Raw genomic sequence first — 13,357 nt, 5'->3', positions numbered from 1 at the left:
TGTGGAGTTTGGAGGCCAACTAGGCAGGTTTAAGTGTGTGCAGAGCTTTATGAGCAAGGCAGGCAGTTCTGAAGTTTGCATTCATTTCGATTAGGAGCCATTTTAGATCTCTGAATGCAGGCGAGATGTGTTCATATTTCTTCAATCCGGTAACCATTCTGGCTGCTGCATTCAGAGTTGATCTGAGGGGAGCGAGGTGCGATTTAACTGATCCTATGAGGGTTGCATTCCCGTAGTCTAGCCTGGACAGCACCAGGGATTGAGTAGCTTGTTTGAGATCGTTAGGAGGGATGAAGGGTTTTATTTTGTTGAGAAGTTTGAGGTTGAGAAAGGCGCTCTTTGCAGTGTTCTTGATGTGTTTAACTATGTCTAATTGCATTCCTGGCTCCTGAGTCCTTGGAATTCAGGTACATGAACATCTCTCTGGAATGTAGCAACATTCTCACAAAATCTAGAGCAGAAGGTACCAACGAAACGTACAGGCTGAAACTGAAACAGTTCTGCTTTTGGTGCCAACGAAATGACTTTCATCCATGTCAAGCATCTCCAGAGCAGATTTTGCATTGCTTCCTCTCCTTGGCAAAATCAGGTTTGGCTTTCGCCACCGTTAGGGCCTCCATCTCTTCCCTTTGTGCCTCAAGCTTGGTGAAGCAATTTATGAAAGGATTTTTCTGCACCTTTCCTCCGGTGCGAGCACCTCCCTTGGAATGGAAGCCTAATGTAGTCTTAGCACAGTTCATGAAACGACTATTTGAACAGATTCACAGACCTGAATAAAAGTTCTAAACATGTATGGTCGCTCTTCTCCTGGTCCTCACCTCCGCTAGGCGATTGAGTGAAATACAAGCATTCACCATCAAGGAGCCTTTTCTACAATTTAAAGAGGATTCTGTGATTGTAAGAATAAATCCTACCATTATCCCTTAAGTACCATCTCTGTTCCACCTTAATGAGCCCGTTATACTCTGTTCCTTCTTCCCTAATCCATCAACGCCAGCGGAGCAGGCATTACATGCGCTTGATGTTAAAGGATTCATCAAGTTCTACATTCAGAGAACAAAGGACATCCGAAAGACTGTTCAATTGCTTTTGGGTTACGGCCAAGGCAGGTAAGGAACTGCGATCACTAAAGCTACTGTTGCAAGATGGATTTCCGCAGCAATTCAGTTTTGCCACATCAAGGCTAACGGGCCCTTGACAATAAGGACTAAAGCTCAATCCACCAGATCAGTAGCCATGTCAGCAGCCCTTTTCGCTGCAGTGACACTGGAGAAGATTTCTCGTGCTGCGACCTGGAACACGACGGAACAACATTATGGCCTCTTTCGGTGGTTATCCCTACCTATGACTTGCAGGTCGTACTTAAGACACTTCACTCGATGTTAGGTTGGAAATAGCGAGGATGAATGTTAACTCGCTCATAAATGTCTGCCATTGCCTAGCTTTTGCTAGATTCATGTCCTTTCTGTTTCCCATCTCCACTGCCTTCTTTTGCCAAGTTTCCTATGAAGCTAATTTTCTTGAATGGGGGACATAACTTGTCCTGTTTGATGTTGGTCAGGGTGGAAAGTGCAGTTCTGTATGTATGGTTTGATCCTTCAGAACCTCTCAAAATATTGAAACCTAGCTAAGAAGTCATTTTGTGAGGGTTGTGGCAGTGGTACATGCAGTGGACACCACTTGCTGAGATATTAGTCAATGCTCTGGTCAGAATCCCTGATTTCACACTTGAAAGGAAGTGGAGCCTTGCAGAGTTTTTGTCCATGTTCAGAATGCGCCATGGGTATCTATTCACTCCTCGATCTAGTTTAGAGTTGGAAATGCTCAGCAGCAGAATAATCACCACCTAACTGACATCGGCTTGGAGTCTGCAGTATACCTGCAGAAGTACAGCATTGGAATGTAAGATTTGACTATGGCTCAGCATAGATGTTGAATAAAGAGGAACTCCTGCGTACCCACTGGGCATGTGAGCACATAAAGAAACAAAATGAGTGCTTTAACTCGGCCAGACTAAAATTAATTGAACCTTTAACAATCTGTTTGCAACTTGTTCTCTTGGCAGTTTCACAGATCCTTAGAGGAACACTGGTATCAATTCCATTGGGGGCAATAGTTTGGTAATTTGTGGTGAATTCTCTCCAAGTCCCTTATGAGCCTGAGAGGACTGCCTCGAGAATCCTCAGTAGCACCTTTAGCATATAACAAAAACCTTTGAGGAAAAAAAACTAATATTCCAATGCCCAACACTAGATTGCATGTATAGAGCCTTGCATGTGAAATTGCAACGAATAACCTGCAAACCTAGAAAGTGAACTTTCTCTGTACACCATTTCTCCATTAGCTCATTCAAGCTGTATCTGATATCTAAAGGAATATCAGAAGGGGAAGAACGTTTTTTTTTTTTTGAGGGCTCTACATATGGAAATATCACTGTCACCGCCAATAGACTGAAATTAGAAAGACGGAATATCAGGTTTTCACCCCTTTGAAGCTGTCTGAAGCATTCTTGACTTGGTGTATTCTACAACTTATAAAGCTATACATCCAGAACACAATCTCTTTTGCTCAAGGGAGGGGTTCAGGCGTGTCAGTGCTAGGGATGGTCATGATGATGCGTGTGGGGTTAAGCATCAATGTAGCTTTCCTATTCAATAACCTCTTGTTTGTATTATGAAGTGAACCTTTGTTTTAGAGAATACTGGTCCTTTCTCTGCACACTGTTCTGGGTGTTCATTGATAACAACGGAAGCAAACACTTCCAAAGATAATGTGAAATAACTTGCCACAAGTTTTAATCCCATAAAACCTAAAGCATTGTTTGCTTTTCTTGTATAGAAATCAGCAGTTTAAGTGTTTGTTTGCCTTTTGGATCGCAGGCCCAAGCTGTCCAAGTTTCTGAAGTGGACCCTCAACCTGAACCGTCACCTGAACTTATGCTCCCTAATTCCTTGAAGCCAGAAGAAGGACTTGAAGTGTGGAAAAACTGGGCACAGATGAAGAACGCAGAGCTGGAAAAGAATACCCACAACCGATTAGCTCCTATTGGTAGTGAGTGTCTGAACATCCAGTCTTTTCACATTCCTTGTGGTGTACAAAGTTGAATGCTTTGAAAAGAGTTGAAACATTTGCTTACTGGTGTTTAACTTGAGCAAGTGTGTGCTCCTGAGCGGTCCTTCACAAACATTTCCTCCTAACACCTTTCGCCCAACCTTCTCAGCGCGGCTGTATGTAGTGTTTTGGAAGTAGGAGCATTTTGCTCCATAATTTTGGAGGCTGTGGGAAAAATCATTCTGTTATGAATTAGACATGCTAGTTTCCGTTCTCAAAGGTAAATATCCCAGGACGAGTAACAAATACTTTTTCACTTGATCACAGATATGTTTTTCTATGGCAACACTTAGATGAAAACCTGTACATTCTTTCAGATGAGGCAGCAATATGGTAGTATGGTTGTATGGTATGGAGCTTGATATGTTGACAAAGAGAGCAGGTGGGCACATTTCTGCATATCGTTTACTTCACATTGCATGCCCTGTGGCCATTTCTGCTCCTGTTTAATCCGTTCATTTTGTTCTGATGTTTAAAGAATAAAGCCAGGTGCTCAAGTGCTTACCTGGAGCGCTACTGGAGAAGTGAACTGGATCTGAGGTTGTACTGGAAAATGTGAATTCAATTCTGTAGGAAAAGCAGAGCAAACATGGCCAGTCCAGATTTGTGTAGGCTCTGCCACCACTGTTACACTAATGGTTTTACCAATTTGTGCTCTAAAGACAAAACACAATACACAAACAGCATGGATATGGATGCATTATAATTACAGTAAGCAATATACTGCACAAATGTGGTGTTATGACCCCTAATTCTGACCTAAGAGAGAAGTAAATGCAGTAGCCTATGAGATGTAAGAGGGTGTTGAAGCATGAGTGAGGCTGTGCCTTCTCGGTTAGGCAATAAATGCATAATTCAGCAGCAGTCTGAGTGCTTACAAAATGCACAGGCGATTTGCAACCATTTGCTTCAGAGAGTCTAACATTGCATTACTGGTTGCCTGCTATGATGCTTGTAATTCGGGGAGTGTGGCCACCACTTATTTTACCATGGATTCATCCCAGTGTGTGTAATTAGGCAAAAGAAGAAAGCTAGTTTGAACCATTGTGAAATCTTGTTGCCTCCTTCTGGGTTTACTAAATGTGGGGTTCTGTTCAACGTTTGGGACCATGGTATGCTAGCCATTTTCCACTTACTGATTGAGATCCAGTTGAAAATGTCCCTCTCCAGCTTCAGGGTTGGGATCATGAGGCAGTGATAGCATTGACCTTGGCTGCCATGTCAAGTTTGCTGTTGATGATTATCCTGAGTTTCTTGGCATGGATGGAGAGGGTGGTGTCGGTCCTAGCTCGGTTAGCCACCGGTTGAATTCCCATGGTGATCTCGATTTCATTCTTGTCACTGTTCTGCTTTAGTCTTAATGCAATGTGCGATTTCAGTCATGTTGGGCATTAAACTTCATCCGGGTACTGGGCGTTTTGTCTGTGAGGAAGAGAATTAGTTTGGTATCATCAGCGTTGAAGGGGATGTTTATCTTGAAAGCAGATGATTCTGGCTAGAGGCAGCATGTATGCGGTGAAGAAGGTCTGGCTCAGGGAGGGTTCAATTCACCTGATTTGTAAAGCACATGGCTACCCAATACCGGGCTTCCCATCGCTAGCAAGAGTGAGAGAAGGATACTTAGGTGAAAAGCTAGGTTTTTAGTTTCTTTCTGACCCTCAAAAATGTGTCCTCAGTTGTCAGGCTAATCGGTAAGGAATTGCAGAGTTTGGGTGCAAGGTATGTAAAGGAGCAGCCTCCACTTCTGGATTTTTTGATGCTGGAGACCACCTGTCAGTCAAGATTGTTAGACCTAAATGCTCGGTTTGTCCGAAGAGAGGTGACCAAGCTGAAGGAGGATATGTGAGCCCCCTTTGTGTTTTGCCTGATGTGTCGTGCATAGTGCCTTAAATTGTACTCTACAACTTATGGGCAGCCAGTGGAGAGTTTTAAGTGCTGTCTGTGCTGACTGAGTTTTTGCGATACCTAACAGTATTCGTGCGGCAGCGTTCTGAATAATTTGACGTTTTTGATGACCGAGACTGGGATACCCAAGTCAAGGCGAGAAAGAATCCATCCTTAGATCACAATTCTACAGGACTACTCTGGTTGGTCGTTCCCCCTCTGCACAGCACCGCCTGTGCCTCGCTGTCGTTGCTGAGGAAGTTCGAGGCCCTCCTCCACCCGCATGCTACCACCTGCGCCTCATCCGCCAGTGATAGGCCGTAGGTTTGCTCATCCTCCATTTTATTGCCTGTATTTTCTTTCATTGCTCCGGTTGTAGTGACTGCATTTTCATTGTTGTGTCTGTGACTGCTGTTGTCTGTCCCCCCCCCCCCCCCCCTACCGCTGCTTGTACGTGGTCTGTGCCCGTTCTCTCCCTCTGTTCCCCTCGCTGCCCCTGTGTCTCGCTGCCCGGTTTTTCCTTCTGCTCCCCTCGTGGCCCCTGTGTCTCTCTGCCCGTTTTTGCCTTCTGTTGCTTAGCTGCCCTTGCAGTCTGTGACCTTTCTGCCTTCTGTGCCACTTATTTCCTCCTCAATTGTTGTGCCCTTTTGCCTTCTGTTTCCTTTGTCGCCCCTCACCCCCCCAGCCGCTGTGTCCACTGCGGCTCCGCCCCCCTGACTGCCCATTCGCTGCCCCCACCTCCCAGTTGCTCCTCACTCCCACCTCCCCATACATGCCGGCCGCTGTGCGGTCGCACAGCTGGCGCGCGGCAAGCCCGTCTGCGCCTGGACCGCGCCCAGTGCCAGAACCCCTGTTCCCCGCCATGACTAACGCCGCCACTACGACGCCAGCACTCTGCATGCTCTCAACCCTGGACGGACCCACAACTGCTTCAAGGCCGCCCCGAAACGCACACGCGGTCCCTTCACCTGCCGGAACTGCAGCTACACCAGCCACAGACCCGACGAACCACCCGCCAAGAAAGACCTCAACCACCTCTGATGCATACTACTGAACACCCACTCCGCACGCAAACACGCCGTTGAGCGCTGGGACCTGCTCAACACAACCTCCTCGGACGTCGCCTTCCCGACAGAGACCTGGTTGAACAACTCCTCCGCGCCCGACATCGCCATAGCCATCCCAGACGACTACAATATCACCCGCAGAGACCGCACCAACAGTCGGAGGAGGTATCGCCATCATCCACAAGAACAGCATCAGGGTCTCGACTAGCACCGATAACACGCTCAGCACTGCCGAACACATGCATTTCCAGATCCACACAGACCCCAACGGCACCCTCGTCTACCGATCCCTCGGACCCCGCCCCCAGTTCAGCGAATCCATCGCCGACTTAATCAGCGCGCACGCACTGACCTCCACCGACTACATCCTCCTCGGGGACCTGAACTTTCACCTTGAGAACGACGACAAACTCCTCAACCCTGATCGATAACCTCGCCAACCTCGGACTGAGACAACTCGTCACAACGCCCACCCACTCTGCCGGCCACACGCTCGACCCCGTCTTCTCCTCAAGCCCGGAAGCCTCCGTCAGCCACACCACCGAACTCCTTTGGACCGACCACCGCTGCATACACTTCACCTTCCAGAAACCCACCACACGCCATCGCACCCAACAGATCCCTCGCCGCCGCTGGAGCAAAATCACCGAAGACCAACTACATGGGAACCTCGCTCTCAGCCCACCCACCAAACCCTCCAATACCGACGTCGCTGCCCACAACCTCAGACGCTGGATCAAGAACTGCGCCAACACTCTCGCCCCACTGAAGGAACCCCCCCACAGAGACACCAGCAAGAGGGCCAGCTGGTTCACCGCAGAGCTCCTAGATTCAAAGCAAGCCTGCCGGAAACTAGAGAAGAAATGGCACAGTGAACAAACTCCGGACAGCCACGCAGCACACAAGGATGCCGTCCGCAACCACCACCACCACCTCATCAGGGCTGCCAAGAAGACCTCCTCCAGGACACCGCACACGACAGCAAGGAGCTCTTCAACATCGTGAAGGAACTCTCCAACCCCAGCTCCAACCCAAACGACATCCCGCCGTCGCAAGCCCTGTGTGACTCCCTTGCCACCACCTTCCACCGCAAGATAGCAGACATCCACGACCGCTTCAACACCCAGACAGCCCCAACAGACAGCAACACAACAGACCCTCTGCACACCATCGACCATGTACCCTTGCTAGCCTGGACCAGCGTGAGCGTCGATGACACCATCAAGACCATGAGCACAATCCACTCCGGCTCTGTCAGACCCATTCCCGCACCATGTCTTAAACAAAGCAAGCAGCTCCATCGCACCCCACCTACGCAACGTCATCCATCTCTCCCTGGAGACCGCGACCTTCCCAGAGAGCTGGAAACACGCCGAGATCAACGCCCTACTCAAAAAACCCAAGTCAGAACCAAGAGACCTCAAGAACTTCCGACCGATCTCTCTGCTCCCCTTCCCGGCCAGGTCATCGAGAAAATCGTTAACGGAAAGCTAACCCGATAACTCGAAGAGAACAGAATCCTGGACCCTTCCCAGTGAGGGTTCTGCAGCAACCACAGCACCGAGACCACCCTCATCTGCGCCACCGACGACATCAGGACCCTGCTAGACAACGGGGAGACTGCAGCACTCATCCTCCTAGACCTCTCCGCCGCCTTCGACACCGTCTGCCACTGCACACTACGAGCACACCTCCACGTCGCAGGGATCCGAGACAAGGATCTGGAATGGACCACCTCCTTCCTCCCCGGCAGAACCCAGAGCGTCCACCTACCCCCGTTCCGAAGCCTCCAAGATCCTCTGCAGCGTAACCCAAGGATCCTCCCTCAGCCCGACACTGTTCAACATTTACATGGCCATGCTGGCACACGTCGCCTGACAGCATGACCTCAACATAATCTCCTACGCCGACGACGCTCAACTGATCCTGTCCCTCACCAAGGACCCCATCACCGCCAAAGCCAACCTCCATGAAGGAATGAAGGCAGTCGCTGACTGGATGAAGATCAGCCGTCTGAAGCTGAACTCGGACAAGACGGAGGTCCTCATCCTCTGCTCCAACCCCTCAGCCTGAGACAACTCCTGGTGGCCAACGACACTGGGCCCCCACCGACCACGCACGCAACCTGGGAATTATCGACTCAACGCTCTCAATGACCAAGCAAGTCAATGCCGTCTCCTGCTTCAACACCCTCTGCAAGATCTACAGATGGATCCAGACAGATACAAGAAAGAGTCACCCAGGCCCTCGTCAGCAGCAGATTCGACTACGGAAACGCCGTCTACACGGGAGCCCCGACCAAGCTCATCAATCGACTACAACGCATCCAAAACGCCTCGGTACGACTGATCCTCTGTGTACCACAACAACACGGCCACTTCACCCCCCACCTGAGAAACCTGCACTGGCTCCCCGTCAACAAGAGGATATCCTTCAAGCTCCTCATCCACGCACACAAGGCACTCCACAAGACCGGCCCAGCCTACCTCAACAGACTGCTCTCCTTCTACACCCCCAACCGCCAGCTACGCTCCACCAACCTCTCCCGCCACCGTCCCGCGCATCCGAAGAACAACCACCGGCGGGAGATCCTTCTCCCATCTCGCCACCAAGACATGGAACACCCTCCCACTGAGCCTACCACAGACCCAAGACCTGCTGACCTTCAGGAGGACACTAAAGACCTGGCTGTTCGATCAGTAGCACCCCCCCTGCGCCTTGAGACCCTTGCGGGTATGTAGTGTGCTTAACAAATGACTGACTGATTGATTGGGAGCCAATTCAGAGTCTTTCTTAGGGCTTTGAACAAATGTAGGTGCACTGAACACAATACAGGACGTCCAATTATATTTTCTTTATTTTCGTCTTATTTCAAAATCGACAATAGTTCACAAAGACAGCCAACGTGTTTTGTTCCCCAAAACCAGAGGTTTTTGGGACTTCATCAGGGCTTTAATTGATAATGACAGAATCTCACTAAGGTGATAATAAGTGGCGATTCCTGGAGAGGAAATATAGTCTCCCGAAAATGTCTAATACCAGACCTAATACATCACGATACAACTAAGTTTTCAGGAGATGGCATATGATAACAATAGTTCATGAAAGAGAGAGAAACCCAAGATTTAGGATTAACAATTAAGAATTCCAGTAGTTCCACAATTTATGCCAATTCCTTAAGTAGAGATTACATTCCAAATAAAGTGGTGCTGCCACCGTGATAAGTGGTCTTGCCTTCTGTCTGGAACGCCACCATTTCTTAGGGCTCTCAGAAGGCCGAAGCAGCAGCCAGACACCAGCTTTATTTGGGAGGCCATGGACTCTTACAGAACTCTGTAAGTGGGTGACCGAGGTATACGGTGCCAGGCTGACTGACTGGGTGCTTCCCGTTAGAAGGAGCAGATTCATTGGTGTGCTTATCCTTGGGTTCCAATGTTGTGTAGGCATTGGATGAGGATGGGGTGGTAGAATGTCAAATGCTGCGAATAGGTCCAGGAGGATGAGGGCCACCGTGCCTCCTCTGTCCCCAGTTAAGCGGATGCCATCCTGTGGCAGCAGTGTGAGCAGTTCCCGTGCTGTGGTTGGGTCTGAAACCAGTAGTAGTTAATGGCTGTTGAGGTATTCAATGAGGTGTTTGTTCATGATTTTCTCTAAGAAAGATTTTTGTCGGTGAATGTGGGGGACAGTGGCGGCTCCTCTATTGGGGCGTTTGGGCGCCGCCACCCCCTGCTTTCTCGCCGTGCGAGAAGGCAGAAACAAATGGTATTTATTGCCTTAATAACTTCCATTTGTTTCTGCAGAAGTTCCTGGTTGAGAGTGGGCGGTGTTGCTCGAGGGCAGGGGAGTGGCTTGCCCTCTGTTGTTCATGCTGACTGTTTGGGCAGCCTCAGGCTGCCCAAGTAGTCAGTATAAACAATAATGGCAAGCCACTCCCCCTTCCCTCGAGCAACACCGCCCACTCCCTTTTTCTCTATGTATCCTGCTGCCTGCGCCTGCCCATATAGAGAAAATGGCCCAGGTGTGGCGCGTGCGATGCACCTCACCTGTTGTGATTGGCGGAGGAGAGGGAGGGAGGGTCCCTGTCCTGATGACGAGAGCTGCTGCTGGAGGACGCAGGACGGCGGGAGCTGAGGTGCCGCGGGCCGGTAAGTTTTTTTTAAATTTTTTTTTTTACTTCAATAAACCCCTCCTGCCTCCCCACCCCGCGATGACCCCATTTCCACCCCCCTCCCACCCGTCATATGCCGGCCGTAACTGTGTGTTAGGTTAAGGTTTTGAAGTAAATACAAAGTCCATGCACTGAAAGAAAACCCCGCCCCATTTGGCTGAATCTAGCGTCCGTGAGATGTTTGCTTTTATTACCTAAGAGCCTCAGTATGATTTCATAATTAATTTGACTTAAGTTTTTATTTTATTTTCTGGTATTTCCCATACACCCATTGCCACTATATTACCCTTCTGGGTTTAACATTATTCTCGCACGTTTCCACGTACGTGCCCAATGAAGCAACCGTTTTCCACACAGCCTCATTGGCCTTGCTAGTTTATTCCAGTAGCGATTCTCAACAGTCCAAAGATTAGGCTCTGACAAGCCATTGCGGAGCCATTTTACCTAGAATGTCCCCCAATTATATCAGAAAATGCCCCACACTCCCGTGCCATCTCACTCCATCCACCCACACAATTCCATCACATAGTGCCAGCTGACCCACGGTAGCATCACTCAGTAGCATCCACTCACTGTGTCATCTTAGTGGCCTCTCAGACCACCATCCAACCTGTAGAGACATCCCACGCACTGCGCAGTATTACCACAGCGCCACCTCACCGCACATACAAACACACACAAACTGACTTGTTTCATTTGAGGTATCTGGCATTTATAAATCCCCGACCCTTAGTGTCACTGATGAAATCTCAATGAGACACCTTTTCTGAAAGCCCCTTGGAAGTCTAGATCACACTTGTACCTCTGGAATTCCATAACCGGTGGAAAATGAGAAAACAATTTCCCCTTGAAAAATTGCCAACGAAATTTGGGGATACACTAGCTATCCTTTCTAGTGTATCCACTTCTGTTTGTGAAAGCACACTGTCTCCAACATGGAGTTTCCAGTAGAATCTTGAAACCTGGACTTCAGCATTTCTAATAAAGTCTTAGAACAACGTTCCCTTTTTTCTGGTTAACGATGTATTCTGGCTCTTCCCTGCGTCTGCTCTCTGATAGTTTCAATGCCCACTCTCTACCTTACAGCCGCCACAATGATTGTTTGATGCATAATCACTAGCTTAACAAAGCACCCTCCCCCAGGAACTCTTTAAGTAACCTGACATTCACAAACATTACCGATTTTCCCTTTTATTTAATACACCTGGAGGGGTTACAAGTAGATTCTCCGTCCTCCCAAAGGAGATAGGAGCATCAGTGCATATGAGGAAGGTCTGCGTGTTAGGTTTTGAAGTTAATACTTTGTATTAACTTCAAAACCTAACACGCAGTCACGGCCGGCATATGACGGGCGGGTGGGGGGCTGGGTACAGCATACATATTCGGAGCATGCTGGCAGACAACCAAAAGATATGCTGCAGCCTGGGCTGTAGACTGTAACCTCAAAAATTAGGAATGTATTTTAGCAATATGAATATTTAGGTCTGCAAATGGCGTGGGCTGTGGCCTGTAAGCCCAGCAATCAAGAATTTTGTTGAAAATAGTAATGTTTTGGTCTGCAAATAGAATGGGCTGTGGCCTGTAAGCCCAGCAATGAACAATGAAAAATGTTGTTTTAGCAGCAGAAATATTTAGGTGCGCAGATGGAGAGCCGATGCTATGATAATGCAAACATAGATATATTGAGTTGGACAGTTGATTGTTACTGTGTGAGTAGATGCTGCTTTGTTGAGAACATGTTAGGTATGCCTGGGATTTGTGCTAAGCCCTTACGGTGTCTTAGTAAGCACATGTTCCATGGTTTTTCTGCAGGATGAAATGTATTGTAAAAAGCAGGAGGCCTTTGTTACATTTTGAAGTCCTTGACAAAGGTAAAAGATCTAACTTCAGTATTTTAAAAAACCAAACCATGTGCATTTGGTATAAAAAAGGGATGACACTTGCTTGTAATGTTGGAGCCTCTGGGTGTTCAATTTGTCTCATGCTATGGGGCAGACAACAGGCACGGTCTGAGTTTACAACTTTAGTTGCCCATGTGATATGTCTTTAGTGTATGTGTGATTTGTAACCTGGTTATTTTGCCACGCCCCCTGAGTGCAGTATGGCTAGCATTTTACACTCACCACTTTCAAATGTCACCAGCCGCCACTGGTGGGGGATATGCTGTTTTGTTGACATTATTTATGTGTGGGAAAAGTGTGAGTTTGGTGTTAAAGTTTTCAGCGAGGTTGCAAGTTTTTGGTCACTGGGGTGGGGGTCCCGAAGTCCTCGGGGAAAGGTTAGAGAGAAAGGGCTGACCAAGCCAAAGAGCTGAATTTCAGCCCTTTTCTATTAACACATACCAAGTTATTCTGCTTCGACTAGTGACTGAGCAACAGTGAAAGCTTATAGAGGGTGCCAGAATTGTCTTTGAGTTTGAATTGGTGGTCCAGTGCCATCAGCATATATTTGGTACTCAGTCTTGTGGGAACCAAGGATGACTGCCAACGGTGTCACATAGGCATCAAATAGAAAGGGTGATAAGGCAGGCCCTTGACTTGCCTGTAGGATGTCTGTCTTGGGCGGGGGTGCTACAGTAGTACTTGCTTTTAAAGTTCATCATGGTCTGATCAAAGAACCATAGGTTATTTTAGGTAGCCTCGATTGTTCTTACCTTTATTGTAAATATCTGTCTAAGAGATTTACACCTAGTTTCACCACTTTTAGGACAAGTATGCAAAGTGTTGACCTTCTCAAGAGCCTTGCTATAGACCAGAGAGGAACTATATCATTTCCAGTCTCTGCTGCCACGAGAAATCTGGACATAAGCAACAGCAAAAAACATAATCCTTAAGATGTACCAGGAAAGCAAAACATTAATGCAGTCCTGTTAGGCAGACAAAAAGTGATGGATGCCATATGAATAGAAAATGAGAGATGACTTAGAAACACATAGATACATTTGCCAAAAATGTTGTCTTAGCATCCGGATTTTACCATCTAAAATTACTGGGCAATCTCACCCCACCCCCTTTAAAAATAACCGCTTGGAATTTAAACATATTACTTGCAGTACGTGTGCACAAGTTCAAAGGGGTGTTTCATAACTCAACTATGAACATTTGATTCTAAAACTACGTTTGTGGCA

At 47.9% G+C, this 13,357-nt stretch overlaps 1 protein-coding gene across 7 annotated transcripts in view; it reads left to right on the top strand.

Moving 5' to 3' along the window:
- Positions 1-13,357, top strand: part of QRICH1 (glutamine rich 1) — a 209,151-nt gene that overhangs the window by 158,842 nt on the left and 36,952 nt on the right. For all 7 annotated transcript variants that reach the window (XM_086939330.1, XM_086939332.1, XM_086939334.1 and 4 more), the window contains one exon: positions 2,880-3,051. In XM_086939330.1, coding sequence (XP_086795456.1) covers positions 2,880-3,051 — 172 coding nt within the window. The remainder of the gene's footprint in view (positions 1-2,879; positions 3,052-13,357) is intronic.

Source organism: Lissotriton vulgaris, chromosome 9, assembly GCF_964263255.1.
Source record: "Lissotriton vulgaris chromosome 9, aLisVul1.2, whole genome shotgun sequence".
NCBI lineage: Eukaryota > Metazoa > Chordata > Amphibia > Caudata > Salamandridae > Lissotriton > Lissotriton vulgaris.
The sequence above is the reverse complement of the archived record's forward strand: the minus strand, read 5'-3'. Positions and strand labels throughout refer to the sequence as shown.